The sequence below is a fragment of the Cygnus olor genome, chromosome 3 (assembly GCF_009769625.2).
Source record: "Cygnus olor isolate bCygOlo1 chromosome 3, bCygOlo1.pri.v2, whole genome shotgun sequence".
In the NCBI taxonomy this organism is placed as follows: domain Eukaryota; kingdom Metazoa; phylum Chordata; class Aves; order Anseriformes; family Anatidae; genus Cygnus; species Cygnus olor.
Window position 1 is genome coordinate 58,027,148 of NC_049171.1, and position 20,880 is coordinate 58,048,027.

The window sequence follows — 20,880 nt, forward strand, 5'->3', positions numbered from 1 at the left end:
GATAATATTAGGAAGAGGAAAAGAATTGCAAAACTGAGGGGTTCCTTGTGCTTTCTCTACACAGGACTGTACAACTAAGTTCTGTAGCAAAAGACACAAATGAGAGAACTAGGAACCTATGACAAGATGAATAGAGAGATTCAGGCTTGGACAGGAAAGTAACAGGATAGTAAGTAAGTACATCTGCTGCTATGCTGAGGACTGCCATACATAGTGTGACCTATAATTTGAACATTTGGTTTATATTTGAAACCAACCGAGAGAAAAATATGAATATTGATACTTTAAGTGTTCCTGCATTAGTAAACAGTGTGTCACAGGGAAAAAGAGGGAAGTAGACCTGGGAGAGGACTTGTGTTTATTTGGGGCTGGTGGCACAAATAACTTGCCAAGAAATTTACTTTAGGCTATCTCTATTCTGTATCATGGTCTGAATGTCCATTAGAGCAGCTAAAATGAATTGGGTGTGTTTCTAAGCATATTCTACTGGTTTAGTTTTTTTCCTGAAAAGAATACTGTTTGTGAGCTCTAGATTCATTCATGATGGGAACCAAAGCATACTAACTGGGAGAAGTTGGGAGATTCACCTCAAAAGCACCTGCTTATCTGATCTAGAAAGCTAGTGTGGACGTACCATTCTAAGCTCTGTGTCTGAACAGAGTCCATATTTTACACTCAGCCTATCAAATACTATGCACACCAAAATGGTGGTGTTCCCGTATGTTTTAATGCAATATTGCTAACCTTTGTTAGGGTAGGGGAAAAATATGAGAGAGGAGAAAGCTTCTGTGAAGACACCTACTTGTGGGACTTTGCTTGTCACTTGCTCCTTAGCTTTGCTAGTGTGACTGCTGTGTTGATAGCTGTTTGAAGGAAATGTTACCTTCATCTGTCAGTTCCCTTGATGCACAACATTAGCCAGATCTCTTGGGGGAGCACAGCTCTATTTCAGAGTTCATCACTGTCACACAGCAGCAGAGATCACGTGTTTGTTTGCCAGGGATGACTTGAGGCAAACATGACAAGCACTGTCTTGCAGAACTGTGTTGAAGATGTTGCCCAGATATATGACCAGAATGAGGCAGGTTATCTGTTTCTAGTATCTTTAATTTAAAGAATAGCTGTTTTTGAAAGCTTATATGAGTGAGTAAATTCTTATTTCCATCACCACTTCTGTACTTGCTTTTTGCCATCCTTTTAGTGTTTGGCTGAAGGTGTTACAAAATGATGGCTGTAGCAGGATTGGCTTGGAGTTGTTGTGTAATGTCAAATATAATGCCACCTTCTCTGACTAGCTATTTCTTTGTCTTTCTAGTAAATGAGATTGACACTTAATTTGCAAATGATACAGTTCCCAGAATTTGCTTTTTCAAAGCCTTGGACAGGCAAAGACTATGAATTTACTTAGTCTGCATCCCCATCCAATTAATTTATTTCTTGAGGAAGAAATAGAAGAAGTTTTGAGCCTTGACTATTTACAATTTGGGGCATGATTTTGGATTCTGGAACCATTTCCTGGCTGTCTGGCTTCAAAAGACTGTTGGAATTCTTTGCGTAGCACTCACTCTATACATCACTGCACAATTAGATCCAGTTAAACTCATCCTTTAGTGATTGTCTGAAGTCACTTTTTCAGCCACAGTGAAGTACAAGGCACACTAGATAAGGTATTTCACAACAGCATTGCTTCTTTTAATATTAGTTAAAAATAATAGTAATAATAAAAAAAAATCTATAATAGTCCACAAGACAGTGGCTAAGGAATCAGAATATGTAGTGCAATGCAGCAAGGGTAAGTAGCCTTTACACACTATCTGCAAAGTGGTATATGAAATATGTATATCACTATGATATCTTTGTTTTTCTCTGCTCTGTAATATCAAATACATTTTTGGGAGGTGAGGGATTACAACTAGCTTTCTATGAAGAACTTCTGATATCAAATATCAGAATAGCTAAAGGAATAAACAGAAGGTTAATGACCTTTCAATATATAAAGGGGACTTAGAAGAAAGATGGAGAAAAGCTTTTACAAGGGCAGTAGTGACAGGAAAGGGGACAATGGTGTTTTAAACTGGAAGAGAGTAGACTTTTATATTAGATATAATGAAGAAATGGTGAGACACTGGAACAAGTTGCCCTGAGAAGCTGTGATGTCTATCATTGGAAGTGTTCAAAGTCAGGTTGGATGGGGCTTTAAGCAACCTGTTCTAGTGGAAGGTGTCCCTGCCCTTGGCAGGGGAACTGGTCAAGATGATCTTTAAGAGTTCCTTCCTGACTAAACCATTCTGTGATTTTTACAACAATGCCTAGTCTTGGGATACAAGAAACAGATTAGTAAAACTACGTACCAGTTGGTCTTCCCATGTTAAACTCGTATACATGTCCAAAGATGTTGCTTAGGTTTTTGGTTACTATTCTCTCTTTCTCTTTCACTACAGTTATATGCTTTAAATGTCTGAAACACTTTCAAGAAAGCTTCTGTAAAGGTAAACCATATGGCTTCTCTTCATCTCCAAACCAAAGCCTAATATGGTTTCTCAGTTTAAACTGAGATGTCTCACCAGCAAATGCCAGTCTGTTTTGTCCATCTTCTCAAATCTTTGTCTAAAGAGAAAAGTGTGAATAGAAGCAAAGCCTGTTCAGTCAGTGATACTGCATTTTCATGTGGTTGCTGTTTCTCCCTCCCCAGCCTTCCCCAAACAGTCCCGTGGTCTGGCACTAGCAGTTGTGTTGCCACATACTGAACCAGATCAGTACCTTGATACTGAAAACTAGCATTGTCTTATTTTGGGGGGGAGTTAGGTTTCTGCCAGGTTCTGTTAGGGTTGGGGGGGGGGTTGATGTGGAACAAGCTCGTGTCTCTGGAGGCGGTGGGAAAGCAGTCCCACCCCTTGCAAGAGCAAGAGCAGCTGGCAGTCTCTGGCTTCAGCTGATGGTAAAGATTTAAAGTATATAATACTGATCTATGAGCTTTGGGGCAATAAGCTACAGTCCATATCTGCAAAATGGAGTTGTCAACCTGCATATCTGGCATTGTTTTTGCTTGCATATTAATCATTCTATTTTAAAGTAATGTAAACACTTAAGAATACAAAGCATTTAATTACATGCTCCTCCCCCCCCCCCCCCCAAAAAAAAAAAAAGTTGTTCCCTGGTTCAGTTATACCTAAGGGATAATGGATTGTTAAAGTGAAAGCCCTAAAAGGTGCAGCTAAAACCATGAAAACAAGAATGTAAAATGGCATTTTATATTCTGAATGAAAATGTAAATGGCAAATGAAAATAAATAATGGCATCTGTTCTATATTACTGAAGTCCCCAGCTAATTTTTGCACATGTACCTGGATGTTAGTTAAAAATGATTTGTTTTTTAAGTTTCTTTTCTCTTGTCTGAACGTAAATCTCAACGTTTCAGTAATTCTTTTCATTCTTTAGTTTCAGAGTTCACTGGTAATGCAAGAATCAGGTATCAATAGGATGAAAGAAAGCATACTTTGCCCTTCAGGTATTCTTTTTAATCAAAGCAAAACTAATGTATTTGAAGTTAGTTTATAATGAAATGTTTTGTAAAAAGCAAAAAACCAGCCAACCAAAAACAACAGAAAACAAACAACACACAAATACACCAGTGATGAACATACTTAGAGAACATAATTATAAACAAACAGACCTGTAGTAAATATTTTGACATCACAGTGAACATTTTTTAGAATTATCTGGTTTAGACAGGTTAGCAAGTATACTTTCTGTTATGTAGTTTCCCACCTGGCTTTTTGGGAATCAGAGAATATGCTTGAAGAGAGTACACGCTCTGTATGACACTGGTGACAGGTGTCATCGAGGCTTCAGTTATTGTCTCAGAATCAAGTTTTTACACATTCATATAACTCAACACAAAAGTCTAAAGAAAAATGAGGGACCTTTATCCATAGGTATCAAGAGTGCACACCTATGCCAACCATCACTGCAATACTACCAGCTGCATTAAGCTTTTAGATGTTCTGATAAACAAGTGTTTGTAAAGTTACTCAAGCTGACTTTTCTGCAGTGTTAAAAAAGAGTTTTTTTTTATTTTTTATTTTTTATTATTCCTGAGAAGTAAAGTAATACGTGCAGGGAGTATTCTTCAATGTTTTCTGAAATGCTAGGAAGCCATTTAGTCCTGAAAGATCAGCTCTAATACCCACCATATATAGTGCTGCTAGCTAGGCTGAGTTGTATTAACAATAAATCTCCGCAGGATTACTTTGCCCAATTTTTTTATGCTCCTCACTAAATCAGACTGTAACTTTATTGCTTTGTGGTTAGTCAGAAAGATTTCTAAGTAAGCAGTTCCTTTCAGCTTCACATCATAATACACTCTGACAAAGATTAAAAAAAGGTTCAAGAATTTATAGTTTTTCTTTTTGAAGTTACTTGCCTCACATTTTTCCTGGATGACTACAGTAAATATGCATACCATTTTTTCTTCTCTAACTCTGGTTGTTATCAGGAGAGCCATTCACCTTTCCATCCGTTGGGCAAATAGTTTCAGGATATAGGTCCTAATTACTCTATTATAACCTTTGAATCCTGAGTGGCACATGACATGAATGTGAGGTTTTGTACTATTGGCAATTCCGGTGCTAATTCTGGGGGACTGGTGGCGGGATAAATAATGGGTTCATAGGAGGCTCAGTCTCTAACAGATTTTTCTATATTTACTGAAGATATATGTCATCAGTGAATAGTTTATAATGAATTAAAAGCTGCATTATAAAAAAAAAAAAAGAGTTTGCAGCTGATAGTGGTGGTCATGAAATAGTGCTGCTGTTTGTCATAGTTTCATAGCCTTTTATCATTAAATTATTAAAATGTAAGGTGTGTGCTACAAGATGGACAACAAGATTCTTTATTGCACCTGATGAGAACTGTGGTAATAAAAGAACTGCTCAATATGTATCAAGATAGATTGTTAATTGACTAATTTGTTTTTGACAATATTTTGTGTATGTGAGTTAAGATTTAGGGGGGTAGGAGCAGCTCCTAATAGCAAGACACTATTTTGTCATACAAATGCCGGGTAGCACTTTGCAGCTTTGTGCCAATATTGATGCAATGATTTGATGAAATCATTGCATCAAGCATCAATGATTTGATGCTTGTTTTCAATTTCCATTGTTTTAGCTAGCAGGTTTTAAAAGTGTATTTGTTCAGATATCAGCATAGAGCAGAGGGTAAAATACTGCTACTTTTAATAATGTGAACAGTAGGTCAGGGCTTGGTCGAGAGCATTGAATTTGACTTGCCAACAGGTTTTCATCATACATGCGTGCAATAGTCTTGATTTGTTGGTTGGTCTAAAATTACTCTAGGAAAAATTCATAATGGTAATAAAGCAAACATTTAAACAGGTCTTGGGGCTGCATAATCATCCCTTGTTCACTGAATAATGAATAATAATATATGTATGTATATGTTCCTTTCACCATGTAAATATATATATATATCTATTGATGGCATAATTATTCTCTTTCTCTGCTATGTGAAGTCCATGCTGCGCATGCTCTGTGGAAGGCTCGCATATCGGTGATGTAGTTTAGACAGAAAAGGCAGTCATTTATGTATTTGTTTGATTTTGGACTAATGTGGACTAAATGACTGGACAAACTTAGAGAAGTGTATATATTGGATCTCTTCAATTACAAAGCATGGCAAAACAGAGACTTAGTCTGATCTTGCATATAACTTAATACTTAATGGTGAAGACAAACTGTTCTCTTTGTTGTGAGTCCTAAAGTATTGTTTTCTAATTATTCATAAGGAAATTCTGATTGTAAAAGGGGGCTATGAGATGGAAACAAAATTGCTCATCTCAGAATTCACCCTGCACATTCCATATATTGCCCTGCTGTGCCATACAGCAACATGTCCATATTTAAAGCAGTCCTCAGGTTAATTAGAACAACAACAACAACAACAAAAAAAAATAGAATCACAGAATTGTAGGGGTTGGAAGGGACCTCGAAAGATCATCTGGTCCAACCCCCCTGCCAAAGCAGGTTCCTTAGAGCAGGCTGCCCAGGTAGGCGTCCAGATGGGCCTCGAATATTTCCAGAGAAGGAGATTCCACAACCTCCGTGGGCAGCCTGTTCCAGTGCTCCGTCACCCTCACCGTGAAGAAGTTCTTTCGCATGTTGGTGCGGAACTTCCTGTGCTCCATTTTGTGGCCATTACCCCTTGTCCTGTCCCCACAAACCACTGAAAAGAGGTTGGCCAAATCCCTCTGTCTCCCACACCTCAGGTATTTATACACATTGATGAGATCCCCTCTCAGTCTTCTTTTCTCCAGGCTGAACAGACCCAGGTCTCTCAGCCTTTCCTCATAGAGCAGATGCTCCAGGCCCCGTATCATCTTTGTGGACTTCTGCTGGACTCTTTCCAGGAGATCCCTGTCTTTTTTGTACCGGGGAGCCCAGAACTGGACACAGTACTCCAGGTGAGGCCTGACCAGGGCAGAGTAGAAGGGGAGGATCACCTCCCTTGACCTGCTGGCCACACTCCTTTTAATGCACGCCAGGATCTTGTTGGCATTCTTGGCCACCATGGCACACTGCTGGCTCATGGCCAACCTGTCATCCACAAGGACCCCCAGGTCCTTCTCCTCATAGCTCCTCTCCAGCAAGTCGTCCCCCAGCCTGTATTGATACATGCGGTTGTTCCTTCCCAGGTGCAGGACTCTACACTTGTTCCTGTTAAACTTCATTTGGTTTCTTCCTGCCCAGCTCTCCAGCCTGTCCAGGTCTCGCTGAATGGCAGCACAGCCTTCTGGCGTGTTGGCCACTCCTCCCAGCTTTGTGTCATCGGGGTACTTGCTGAGGGCAGACACTATTCCCTCATCAAGGTTGTCGATGAAGATGTTGAACAAGACTGGACCCAGCACCGACCCCTGAGGAACATCACTAGTCACAGTCTCCAGCCAGACTCTGCGCCGCCAATCACCACCCTCTGGGCTTGGCCAGTCAGCCAGTTCTTAACCCACCTAACTGTCCACTCCTCTATCCCACACATTCTCAGCTTTGCTAGCAGGATGTCGTGGGAGACAGTATCAAAATAGAAGTATGAAGAACTAAAAACAAAAATGAAAACTGAACATGCACAAACTTTGATCTGGGCATCAGAGCTAGCATCTCATTTCTTTTCAATTTACTTCGTTCCTTGTGTAAGTTTTTGAATTTTTTTGAGTTTACTGACATGAGGCAGGTTAAAAATACTGCCAGAATTTATTTTTAAACCTTTTTAACTGCTTCTGTGTTTAGTTAAAAATGAACTATGGTATCTAAAAAGAAAATGAGGAATATAAAGAATCAAAAAGCTGAAAATATTTTCTGAAATGTCTCTATTTTGGTTTCATAGTTTAAGTCACTACCTTATTTATGTTCTCTTTGTTCATATTTTTAATATTTCAGGACTGAAATGGAGAAAAGATTGTGCGGTGTTCAGGGAGTGGATATAAATTAGTATATTCTTATTTCACACTTGGATTAATGATCTTACCTCAAAGAGCTCATAATCAAAATTCTAGGCCTGAAGATGATGCCTGTTACCATATAGTAGTAGCACGTTCTTTTCCAGAGAGATCTCAAATCACCATCTTGCTACAGTTTCAGCAAGGAAGTGTTAAAGGTTTAATTGTCAATAATGCAGAAGTTGTCCCCTGCTAATGGTACAGCAGTTTCAGATGTGTCTTTGCAGACCGCTCCTCGAGGTGGGTAACAGATAGACATCATCTCACTAAAAACCATTTACTTGTAAACTTTTTAGCTCTGTGCAGAAAAGTACAGAAGCCATAACATTGAAAGATATCTTTTATTTCACATTAATAAAACTAGTTCTGTATGAGCTTGCTGCTGGTTGTACAAAAAGGAAATCTGAGAAATTTCATAAGATAATTAAGGCTTCTCTAGGAAAAGCATATTATTTTGTGCTATTCCTGTATCTAAGTAGTTTTATCTATATTGAAATTAATATTATCATTATGGAAATAAAATATAGAGATTTCATATGTCTGTAATAGGTGAGGAGATTGAGAATAAATTTTAGCTGTTTAGATTTCAAGGTTTCTTCATTGCTGCGCTTTGAAATGGAGACTAAAAATTGTCTGTAATAGATCTTTGTTTCTCAGGCTAGAGGAATACATAGGTTACTTTGAAATGTAGCTGGTAAGGGAACACTGCATGAAAATGAGAACACTATTTACCTGGATACTCAGTATGGTGCTGAACCCAGACTAAGTAACAGCTCTTGGATCAATGAAAAAACTTTTTTTTTTTTTTGAATTTTTGGTGTGTTAGCACCAAAACAGAAGAATTGTCTTTTCTATTCTGTTGTCTAGGTTTGAAGAAAAAAGTGTGAATACTGGCATTTCCATCAAGTTTTCTTTCTTCACCATGCTCTCTCTCCATTGAAATAGATTATTTCTTTATTTCATTAGCCCTATGAAATAAAGAGGAAAGGAAGTGCTTCTTGCTATTATTTGAAAGTGCTATGAAAAGAAATTACTGACTTCAGCCTTCAGTTCTGATGTATATTAGCCAATGATGAGAAGGAAATACGGTCAACAGGAAGAAGCTGTTTATCAGGCCTTCACAAACAGGTGAAGAGTGGTTAATGGAGAAAACCAACAGAGAAAATTACAAAGAAAAAAGCTGGCATTGCCAGAAACTTTACAGGCACTGACTCCTGTTTGGCTTAATGTATCTTAGATATTCAACAGCTGGACAACTTGAAAGCTTTACAGTTTGAAATTTTATACAGTGCACTGTTTTAATAGAAATTTTTATTTTTTAAAAAATAGACATGTTATAATCATCTTTTACTTATGAGCAAAAGTTGAGAGGTATTAATAACAGATTTATTTTCCTCAAGGAGAAGAACACATTTTTTTAAAGGAGCCTGAGACTCTCTAGCAGTTACATAAAGTGGAGGGAGAAAGCCAAGATTGGAGATAAGTGGAGATATTTTTAAACTGTTTTTTAAAATGCACATTGAAGGTTACAGTTTTGCAGGTACTAACTGAATGAAACTGAGTCTATTTTTGTCTAATTAGAAAAGATACGCATTTATAACTGAAGCTTGGTTTGCTTTGGAGACACACACCTTTAGGGCTTCTCAAGGTGTGCCATGGTGAAATCTTTCTCAGTTTTTCCCCACAAAGTGCTGTGGTCATTCTGGTTTTGCATGACATTCTTAGCTATATATATATATATATATATTTTTTTTTTTCTGGGGCAGATGATGCTCTGATAGCTAGAATCGTTTGCAACACCATGGAGGGGGGGAACACAAAAAAAACAAAACACTCTATGTTGGAATCATGTGTGTGCATCTTTCAACCCAAATTCCCCATCTGGTAGTAACATTTCTGTTGGAAGCAGATCAGATGAACAGGAGAGGCACTGTCATTAGAAGGCAAACTGCAGCATGGCAGGGAGCTGTTCAGCTCTCTAAATTGGTATTAGCTGAACCCTGCTAAGCATCTCCCCCCTCCTCTGCCTCCCCTCAACATTTTCAATTACAGAATTTCTAACTGTGAGCAGAATGTTTGAAACCTGTGTAACTGTCTCTCAGGACAGTGATAAAAAGAGACGCCGGCTAGATGGTTGTTTGATGAATCTGGAGAGCCACTCCATCTCTAAATTGGGGTTTCTCTTAGAGTTGGATGCTAGACTAAAATGAGAAGGTTAGTTATTTATAAATAGCCAATCATTTGAATATTCTTGCATCAAAACTGTATACTCTTATTAAAAAAGAAATACAAAAATCCAAACAATAATCTGTAGCAACATATGTGAACTGAAATATGACTGAACACATAGAATCATAACATACTGATACTGGCCTTTTAAAACAAAAATGAAAAATAGTGCAGATGTAATATTTAATTTGAGATGTCTAATGTCCTGTCTGTGTAAATGTGATGCCTGATTCCTGGTCATGCTAAGTACTAGAACGTAATGGACTAGGTAGCCTGATGGATGCAAGGATGCTGTGGTTCTGGGTACCCACTCAAAAGAGAGAGGCCACCCAAATGGAAGATGCTTTGAAACAGGATTTAAAGAGAAAATAGGACTGGCTGCAGAGATTGTGGTCTGGACAAACATGCTGACTGGACAACTATTTATGTCAACTGTTGTTTTTTTGTTTTTGTTTTCATCTACTTTCTTCTTCTATCTTGCACTTATTCCTCCCTTTCTCTACAAACCATCCTATAATAAGTTATACACAGTCCAAAAATATTCTTTCCTGTTCATCTCCTAATGAGCTGTACCACCCTGTAGCCAATAACCCCTGCTAGTCTGCAAGGTGTTCTGAAATAGCAGTTCTAGTTGACTCATCTGGATGGATTTCACACTGGACGGATAGGTGTTTGCCACAGTTTATAACAAAACATGAGGAAACAAACCCTTTCCAAACTCCTCAATAAAGAATACCATGTTTACTTGGCCACTGAAATGGAATAATATACAACCACATAATTGTGGTAAAGAAGTAGGTATGCAACTTACACCAGATTTGCTGATTGGAAGCCTCCTTTAGAGCTATTACATTGCTCTGTTTGGAAAATGAAATGGAAATATTGAAAATCTCTTATAAAATTTTGTGGTACTCAATTTTTTTCTCTCTGATGTTCTGACTTACATGAAAGATAGATTTATTTTTTAAATAGTAGTGCATGTGGGAGTCAGGCACAATGAGATTTCCTGCTTTGCTAGCTAACCCTTTGCAGATTAATGATTCACTTCAGCTCTATCTGAATAATATTAGTGTAGCGAATTATCCTGTGTAGTAGGACGCACTTTTCTATGTCTTATGAGGCATACAGAAGAAGATTCAGTGCTATAACTTAAACTGTACTTCACAACATGTGCTTTGCAGATCTCACTAGTGAGACAATTACTACTGAAAATGAGACCCAGGACTCATTTTGTTTCTCATCTCAAGGATTATGTTGTCTATAATTTGAGAATAGCTCAAAGGACTATTTAGACTATTTTCCTCCCAATCCCATAGTTACACTATGGTCACATGAGCAGAGTAAGTACAAAAAAGGCACTAGCTGTACTTTGGTAGCTGTGTTAATGGACTATTACATGCCACCAGGCAGCTTGGTATTACTCCGTTATGACATTTGTATCAGCAAACTTTGATCTCCAGGTTATGTTCTATTGGACTTGTACTTTGACAGATGTGCTCTAGGGTTGTACAGTTGTTACATCATTTGACAGGTGTCATCTCATTGATGCTATTTTAAAAAGTAAAGTAGATGTGCTCCATGAATTACCCTGTAGAAATAGAAGCTCGGTGCTACTATTTAGTAAGAAACTTGGCTCCATAAAGCAGAGCAGTTTTACTTTTTTTTTTTTTTTTTTTAATTATGAAAACAAATACAGCAAAGCTCAGTGATACATTAGACTTTACTGGTATTAGTATTCTTACACCACTAAGCTCTAGCTTGATATAATAGCCAAAACATGATTTGCTAAGCAGCTCCACAATAAAGGAAGGGTCACTCTGGTACCTGAAGACAATTTTCCAGTTGTTTGGAAAAGGGACGTGTCAATATTTCATCCATGACATAGCCTTGCTTTAAAAGCCATCATTTGTTGCCATCTTAAGTGCACATATTATATTTTTTAAGCACTTTATATTTTAAGTGTGTCTTAAAATATAAATCTGCTGTATGATTGGCTTTTCTGATGGAAATAGCTGCTTCCTTTCCTTAGCTTCAGTTTTACCTCAGTAACATCTATATGTTACTTGGTTTAAAAATAATAATAATACTGTGTCACTAATGTACGTCATTCTGCAATTGTGAATGTATTGGTTGTGGCTTGCGTTCCAGCAAGCCTGTAAACAGCAATAAGCCTTAATAAATCAATTGAAAGGGCAGGTGAAATGGACCATAATGAGCACTGATTGCATGCTTGCATTCTGTTTATCGTGATATTTGATGTGTCTCTGTCCTGTAAAGCTTATTTATGGCCACTGTGCTGAGTCATGTGATTTAAACAAGAATGTTTTATAGAATAGTTTCAGTAGGATGTGATTACCTTTCAATGGCTTAAACCTGTGTTTTTTCTTAATAGCAATGAAGTTTGGCAACTTGTAAACATTGCAGAAAGTATATGTGTATAAATACACAAACAGAAACAAAATCATTTATTCAGATTGAAAATACTTGAACATAAGCTTTGCAAATGTCTGGTGGAAACTGCAGCTTAACAATCACTTATTAAGTTATGTGAAATTTAGAGTGCTTTTTAATTCTATTTGGAAAGTCTGTCCTGGCCTAATGCCAGGAGGTTTGGGCTGGGTGTTAGCAAAAGGTTCTTCACTGAGAGGACTGTTGGGCACTGGAACAGGCTTCCCAGGGATGTGGTCACAGCACTAAGCTGTGAGAAAATGCACTCAGACACATGGTCTGATTTTCAGGTGGTCCTGTGTGGGACCAGGATTTGGACTCAATGATCCCTGTGGTCCCTTCCAACTCAGGATATTCTGTGATTCTAAGGTAACAAATCTTTTTTTTTTTCAGAAAAGTTAATGGAGAGTTTATTTCTATATTTGAAGAATTTTGATGGAATCTGAGGCCATAGTGCATTTATAGGGAAAAAAAAAATCGAACATTATCATATTTCCCCTTCTTAGTTTGGTAGGTATTAAGAAATTGGAATAAGTTTTAAATCACATATTTATAGGTATTTTAACAATTTGGCTATTTTTTTTTTCTTTCAGATTTTCCAGATTGCATATGTTATTGTGAAAGCAGCTAACTCACCTCGACCTGGGAACTGGATATTAGAGCGTTCTCTGGATGGTGTAGACTATCAGCCATGGCAGTATTATGCTATCACAGACAGTGAGTGCCTGACACGTTACAACATTCATCCACGTCCTGGAACTCCATCCTATATAAAAGATGATGAAGTTATATGCACTTCTTATTATTCCAAGATCCATCCTCTGGAGAATGGAGAGGTAAGATCAGATGTCACTCCATACACAGTAAAAAGGAAGAAAAAAATATTTTGCTTAATTAGCAAATATGAGTCTTGAGTAGACAGAGTGTGTTGGCATGCTTGAAAAATGTGGAGGTGGCGTATTTGCAATTGTAAAAAAAAAAAAAAAAAATTTATGTGGTTCTTTATAAGTGCATGATATACTCTCTAATAAGCATATTCTACAAAGTAAACAAAGAGATAGAAGAGTTATTAGGTAGAACTAGGTGCTAGTACTTATACAACTTCAGATGCTTGAAATATGTTCCAGTGTCACTTGTGAGCAAAAGTGAAAATACTGGGAAAAATCGTGGACCCAGTGAAGTTGTTAGAAGGTTTTTCTTCGTGTTGCCAGTTCAGTCCACGTGTATAAGTTAGGATGTTAAATGGTAATAATTTTATTCAGAGTTTATTGTATTTAAAAGTTTGTAACTGACCCTCTGCCCTTGTCTATACCTATTCATTCTTCTATTGTCAGAGGTGTCTATTTCATTGTGAGTCCAGACACATGAATCATGAACCAGTCACTAGTTTTAACTGACGGCATAGAAAATATGTGGTGGAGGGGAGAATGAGGAACTCTGGTTGTAAGGACTCTTACCAGGTAAATGTAATAAATGTACCTGAAAATGCAGACTTTTTGACCTCTTAAAATGAAGAGAGGGAAATCTATATGTACCAAATTCCAGCTGTATATTTCTTCGCAGTTTTATTTTTCCAACACTTGCTCTGCACATGAGTTGGTAATTCAAGGAAATGACATGCATGTGTACTAGATCTGAAGCATATATTTATTTACAGATTCTTTCATGTCTAATGATATTCTGTGAAATTTTAGCCTCAATATTTATTCTTTTGCTGAATGTTCCATTTTTTTAATAGTTTATTTCCAAGTAAAGAAGTACAAACTTATTCTCTTTTGTTCTTCTACGTGGAAAGCAACATTCAGATGCAAAACTGTTAATGCATATTATTTTTGAGTACCAGATGTGGATATGTGTACTTTATTTACATTCACAGGCAATTTGTAATGCCAGGTGCAAAAGCAGGAAAAGAAAGTTTCAGTGTAAATATCCTCCTGATATACTATAAAAAAAAAAAGTAAGCTTGGATCTACAGTATGCTTGTATAGATTGTCAGACATGAAATCACTTGCACGTCTATGAAAAGTCATCTCAAATACTTGGTGTGTATGCGTAATTGTATCATTTGAATGGGTATTTGTTCTTGTAGAATCTAGCAGTAGCAGATAAAGTGATATTGTCAGAAATCGTGCATGCGTAAGTGCTATGTTTTCAAAACGTCTCCAATTGGATGCTTTTTGAGGGGGGAGCAGAACACAAGTGAGCAGTTTATTGCACACACCAAAATTTCATGGTTTCTTTAGGAGAATATTTCTGCAATGAAAATACAATGCCAAAGTAATTATTCCAATGTTTCAATTGATTTACATTGTTCAATTCCTTTGATTATCTGATTTTCTTACAGACAGATATTGATTCCAGTAGTCTGCTGCCCTCTTGGTTAAACCAATGTCTCCTTGTGTTCTTCACTGGCTGAGTTAAAAAGCTATTCAGCATCTCTGTATATAGCCTTGACTGAAACATTGACTTAAGTCCCGTTGACTTGAGTGGAACTTAATTCCTATCTTAAGTGGGAAATTAATCATTTTTAACGTGGTCCAATGTGCTGGAGTTGGTGTTCTGCCCCGAACATAGTAAAAATGGCGAGCATCTGATAAACAATTTATTTAAACAGGAAGATCTGGAAGAAGGGAAGAATTCATCTGTTCAATTCCACTCAGAAGAGTGGAGTACTCTATGAATACTCTATGAAAAGTGTATGATTTAAGCCTCCCTAATTTAATCTTACCTTGCACAGGTAGTTATTAGTCTGAGATTTGGCCCTAAGACAGAAAAAGATAGAACATTTTCAAATTAAAAGACTAAAGCTTAAGTTTTATAGCAACTGGAAGAGTATCATTCCAAACAAGTTAATCAGCTTGCATTTTAACTTTTTTTTTTTGTAAATTAAACAGTAATTTAATCTGAGTAGCTATAGACAGCCTTATAAAATACACTTTAACACAGAATAATTCTTTTTCATGTTTAATCAAACATTTAGTATGAAAAATAATGTAGTTCATACCAATATCAGATTTACTTGCAATTTTTTTGAAGGTGATATTTGCTTGGCTCCTGGTCTTTCAGTGGAACTACATTTGCATATCACTTATTTTTGTCCCAGTGTAGGACTGCTGTTCTACCCATCAGACTTATAAGATTTGTAAGACTGACAGAATTATGAAATATACATTAAGTACCTTTTCTTTCTTTTCCTTCAAAAACATTGAGCTGTTTAGGCACACAATTCTGGTGTATACTCAGGAAACCTGGTGAAGTGCAGAAGTTGCTTAGGTAAACAAACCGGTTCCAAAGCCAAATCTATGTTTACGCTAGTGTCTTAAGTTAGAAAAAAACAGAATATGTCCATTTTATGTGCACTTTCAATAGTGATTTACTAAATCACTGACATTTTAGTCAGTGATTGATTAGAGTATTTCCAGAAATGTTTATTTTAAGCAAAATAATTTGGGCATTTAGTAATGTCAGCATTTACATGACAAATATTCACTTGTCCAATAGCATAAATAAACAACAAGAACAAAACAACAACAACAAAACGTGATTTATCTTCAGGTCAGTCTAAGCAACACAAGTTTACTTCTCTGTCACACGAATAAATAATCTGTAGACCAAGAGCTATTTGCATAGAATGATTTTATAGAATATTTTCATGAATTAAGAGAAAATTGTGTGATGAAAGCTTCTGAATGGTGAGCACAGCTGAGGCATTCTGAAATAGGGAAATTTCTCCCAGAAGTGTAGACTCAATTGCAGAGATTGTTGAGATTGTATCTACACTGTTTAAAATCAGTGATACCTTAAAAAAAAAAAAAAAAAAAAAAAAAAAAAAAAAAAAACAGGGAGATCCATGTGTCTGTATTTCATACCAGCAAAGAAGGTTTTTAGTGTATGTTTCTGATACACCATCAATAACTGTAAATGCTGAAGTTTTCCAAAATAGATTTTTAATATGAAAATGCAAGTTCTACTATCTCTCTGTTCCCAAGTCAGAAATGAACTGAAAGTGTTCAGTTATATTAATGAATTGGTCATTATCTTTTAAAGCGAGACACATCAATTCAGTAAAAGATCTATTTATTTATTTATTTTTAATGCCGAGAGTTGTTTATATAAGGGGTAATAGCTGGTGGGATGGGGCTGCTATTTTCAGGAATAGAAGAATGCCCATTTTGTGACATTTTCATCTTTACATGAATACCATATAGGGGAGGTATTTGTTTTATTTCCTCAGGTGATCGTTAGGTTGAGAACTAAAAATTAGTGGGTTACCATAGCGATTTTTGCTTCATTTCCTTGACACAGAAGCCTCTGATGTTTACATCTAATTCATACCTTTTTATTGAAATATTTCTTATTCCGCTAGACTACAATTTGTGTCAAAGCTTCTGTATCTTGTTGAATAGATGGTTTTAAGGCTCTGGACACAAACTTTCAATGTCTTTTTTGTCTTATTTGTTTTTTTCTGTGAGGTATATGGAGATTTCTTTTAGTAAATGCTTTTTTTGTTTGTTTGTTTTTGAATTAGCGTGTGTTTTAAGTGTTTTGATGCATGGGAATCTTCCATCTTGCTTGTGGATGTTTCAAAGCTGGACCCTCTGAAGACTTTAAGTGCTCTAGTTGATCAATATAATGTTAGGAAAATATACATTTTTTTCATAGAAAATGAAACATTCTGCCAGATCTATAGTTTGGTAGGTAATCAAATAGGAGTTAAAAATTAAAAAAAAAAAAAAAAAAAAAGCTTTCTTCAGGCATATGTAGCTTTTGAATACTTTGTATAGGTTAGAAGAAAATATTTAAATCTAAAATAATTTTGTTGTTTCTGTAGTATAAAGTAATTCTTTGTGCAAGTAGACAACAGCAGAAAGTTTAAATCCAGTGAAGACAGAGGGAAAAGGGTTTAATTTATCTGATACAGAAGCAGGTGCCTTTATTAAGAAGTCAAGAAGAAAAATCTCTAATCTTCTGGAAAACATTGAATTTCTCAATAATAAGGTTTTCTGAAAGTGTAAAAGCCAAGAAGAGAATGTGAATTTAATTTTCTCCTTAAAAAAATTGGAATAGCCAACTGACTAGTCCATATGAGTGTCATCATGTGGAGAAGTGCTGTCAGAAGTTTGTTTTTCAATAATTATAGTCATTATAGTTGCACAGTAGTTATGTGAACTTACAAGGAGAAGTCCTTCCCTTTCTGTGGGTAGAATGTCAAAGGACATTTCTGCAGCTGGGTAGAGTTTAGGTTAAATGGAAGTTACAAATACTGAGCATGATCTGCCAGTTTGGTAAGCAGATTTAATATGAAAAGGAGGAATTAAGAGAGTAGAAGCTGAATTGGTTGTAAATGAGGAATACTTTTTTTCCTTTTCTTTTTTTTTTTTTTTTCAAAAGACTGCATATAATTGTGTGGGTGAAGCTGATGGAAAAATCTTTAAGCAGGACCACGTATATAATACTGCCGTCTTTTTCAATCTGTGTTGCCCTTTGCCAGAATGATCAGATATAAGGTGTTCCCCTGAAGTTCTTGGGCAGGGTAGTATTACTATGTAATTTCTACTTCCTTATGTAGTCTGCACTTGCTGTTAATCCTCTTGTAGAGACTAGTTGAACCGGACAACAATGTTGAAACCCTTACTACACGTTTTTGACCCCCACCCAAGAAGGTTTGCGCTTGTCTCTGTTCTGTTAAAGATCACAGGAGATGTAGATTACCAAAATACTAATTTTATCATTGTCTTTCAAGCAGGAACCCTATTGCTGGGTTTAAAAAATAATTGTGCTTATAGCAGATATGTATGCCTCTTGACAGAAAGGGAAAAATTCCTACAGTCAAAACATTTTTATTATTCAACTCTGAGCATGAATTTCTAACCTGATGTAGCTTGACATATGCACAATTGCATTTGACTTTTGTCCCTAAAACTGATATGTGACTCGTTTTTATTTAGTGCCTAGCAATTAATTCCACGTTCTGGTATCTGCTGTACAAAGAATCACCTCCTATTGTTTTGTTTTAGTTTAGTTCCCACTGGTTTCTTCTGAAGAGGCCCAATTATTCTACTGGAAGAACAGTCTTGTGAACTTCTGAGCAGTCAATCTATATTTACTTTCCTAATAAATTTTTTTAATTTTACAGATTTCTGTCATGTTTTTACTTAAATAATCTCTTTTTCAAGCTGAAGTGTCCTATCATAATCTGTTGTTCTTCATATGGAAGGTATTCCATAAACTTCTTCATCTTCTTGTCCTGTTCTGAACTTTTACAGTAAGATTATGTTGACTTTGAGATGAGGAGACAGAATTTGAGGTGTGGGCAAACCACGGATTTATAGTGGTCTAATTATGTTTTCTCCTTATGTTTTCCTGTAAACTTGCTTTTGACTTCTTGTTTTGGATTGCAGCTGAGCATTGTTGCTCACTGAAGTCTAATGTTTTCTCTAGGAAAAAAAATAAACTCTATATAAACTGTCTACCACTTCTGCCTCACTGGCTGCCTTCCCATCTTCATGTGTTAAAGTTTGTATGTTGTTTCCTTTCTCATAGTGATCTTTCCATCCTTATTTATTTTACCTCTTCACGATCACATGATCATATGTACTTCCCCTCTTTTTTTTTTTTTGTTTAAAATCAATATTGTTTTCAATTTACTTCTTTACCTTATAATATTCTCTAGCAGTTACTCTTTTCTCACCTTTCCTACAGTTCTTAATGGACTAAGATGCCAAAGCAATGAATGCAGTGCGGGTATTTGTATAGATAGATATAAGCATATTGTGCTGGCTAGACCAGTTGAATGGACTGTGTTTTACCTCAAATGTGTTTAATATCTTTAGCATGATTCTACTGCCAGAGAAATGGCAGGTATTAAATTGAACTGTGTCTTCTGTAAGAATATGGTGCTCATCTAGCTTTTGTGCAGGCCTTTTGTTAAGTTTGCTAAGACTTCCAAAGCATAAAACCTTAACCTTGTTCTGTCAAAGAATTCAGCCCAAAGAAAGACCATGTTTTTACCGTGGGAGTGGTAGTACTAACAGCTCATCTTAATAAACTTCCTAGGTGACAATTTCAGACAAGCTCTCCTGAGCAGAGAGAATACTAGGTAGTGGATTTGGTTCAGCTTCCTCAGTTTTTTTTCTTTTTTCTTTTTTAAATAACCATAAGTAGTGTTAAATGTAAAGTATTTGGCAGTATTTTCAGAAAGGTATTAACACTAATACATCGTGCTTATAAGAGATTTCTGGGATGCCTAACTATTGATTAGTAGAACTGCATAGTATTATTTCCCTATTCAGGAAGGTTCAAAATTAGAGACCAAAAGACGTTGGCAAGTGTTTTCTATGTCAACAACAGAGTGTAAGGTTCTCTCTTTTTAGCAAGGAAGCTCTTCCTGCCTACTATATTGCCATAGCCAGCAGTAAGAATAAAGCAGAAGACTAATGGGGGACACAGGGGGGAAGTTATGGTGGGAGTTCAGTAACCTGCTTCCTTCTTTCTCCACAAATGAATTTTCTTGTCACCATTATTATAGTGGTGAGAATGATATTGCAATCAAGATGATACTTGTGTTGCTCCTTCAAACACTTAACATCCTTCTTTTGTGATGGTAGCAATGTAAATGTAAGGTCAAAATTTTAAATATGCTTCTGTAGTTAATAAAGACTACGTGTACTCATTCATTAGTTTTTATGTTCTTCAGTCAAGTGGAATTTCACAGTGTGTACTAAACACGTAAAGAGGATAAATAGAAACAAGAACCTTAGTAATAGTCTTCTGTTATTTTGTTCACTTGCCATACTTACTACTTGATTGCTGCTCCTCTGCCCCTTTTTATATACCTCTCTGTGGTGCACATCTTAGCTCACTTTAACCTTCCCCCATGCCCTGGTAATTAGTGTCCTCTGGGCTAGTGCCAGACCAGCGATGCTGGGAGCGTTGAACTCTGCTACTCCCCAGTATTTTCTTGCTAGTTTTCTCCTCTTTATACCACATTGCTTGTCCCATTCACTATAGTCTCATTAATTCACAGAGAAGGAAGGGAAGAAAAAGTGACTTGCAAATGAACTTCTAAGTGCAATTCTCCCTGTGGCCAGATTTAATCCTTTCTCGCTAGGAGTCTGAGACTGTCAACACTAAGAGGGCAGAGGGTCAGAATTTTTGGAAGTATGCAAGACTGAAATGTGTTCAGTTGTAGACTGAAAATGTTGTGATTACTTTTTTTTCCCTAATAAACAATTATATGATGCTACAGTAATTCAAAAAAATTTTGCACATTTGTGGATAGCAGTATTGATGCTGCCTTTATAATTGCTGTTTTTAATTTGACTTTCTCAGCACCCTAATCTGAATTCAGCATCTTGTCTTTATTGTGGAATAACAATCTAGATTATGAATTGACTGTTCCCATTGAATTACAGTGGAAGGGTTTTTTTGTTTTGTTTTTAAATAGGATGAGATGTAGAACAGACACCCATATGGTAAAAAAAAAAAAATATAATGATAATAAAAAAATAGCAGAAATCAAAAGAAAGCTTCAGCTGGTAAAGATTGTATCAGATACTATCCTTGCATGCAAGAACGTGCTCTGCTTTGCAGGTTTTTAGCAGACTGAGTCAGGCTATCTACCCAGTTGGCATTGCTTCATTTTGTAAAAAATAATCTATGGGGCTTTCTCTGGAACTGTCCCCATTAGCGTA

General features: G+C 36.4%; 1 protein-coding gene across 1 annotated transcript in view; it reads left to right on the forward strand.

Annotated features, from left to right (window-relative positions):
• The window catches only part of LAMA2 (laminin subunit alpha 2), a 381,555-nt gene that overhangs the window by 101,336 nt on the left and 259,339 nt on the right, over nt 1-20,880 (forward strand). Inside the window, 1 exon segment of the mRNA XM_040551823.1 lies at nt 12,781-13,023. Coding sequence (XP_040407757.1) covers nt 12,781-13,023 — 243 coding nt within the window.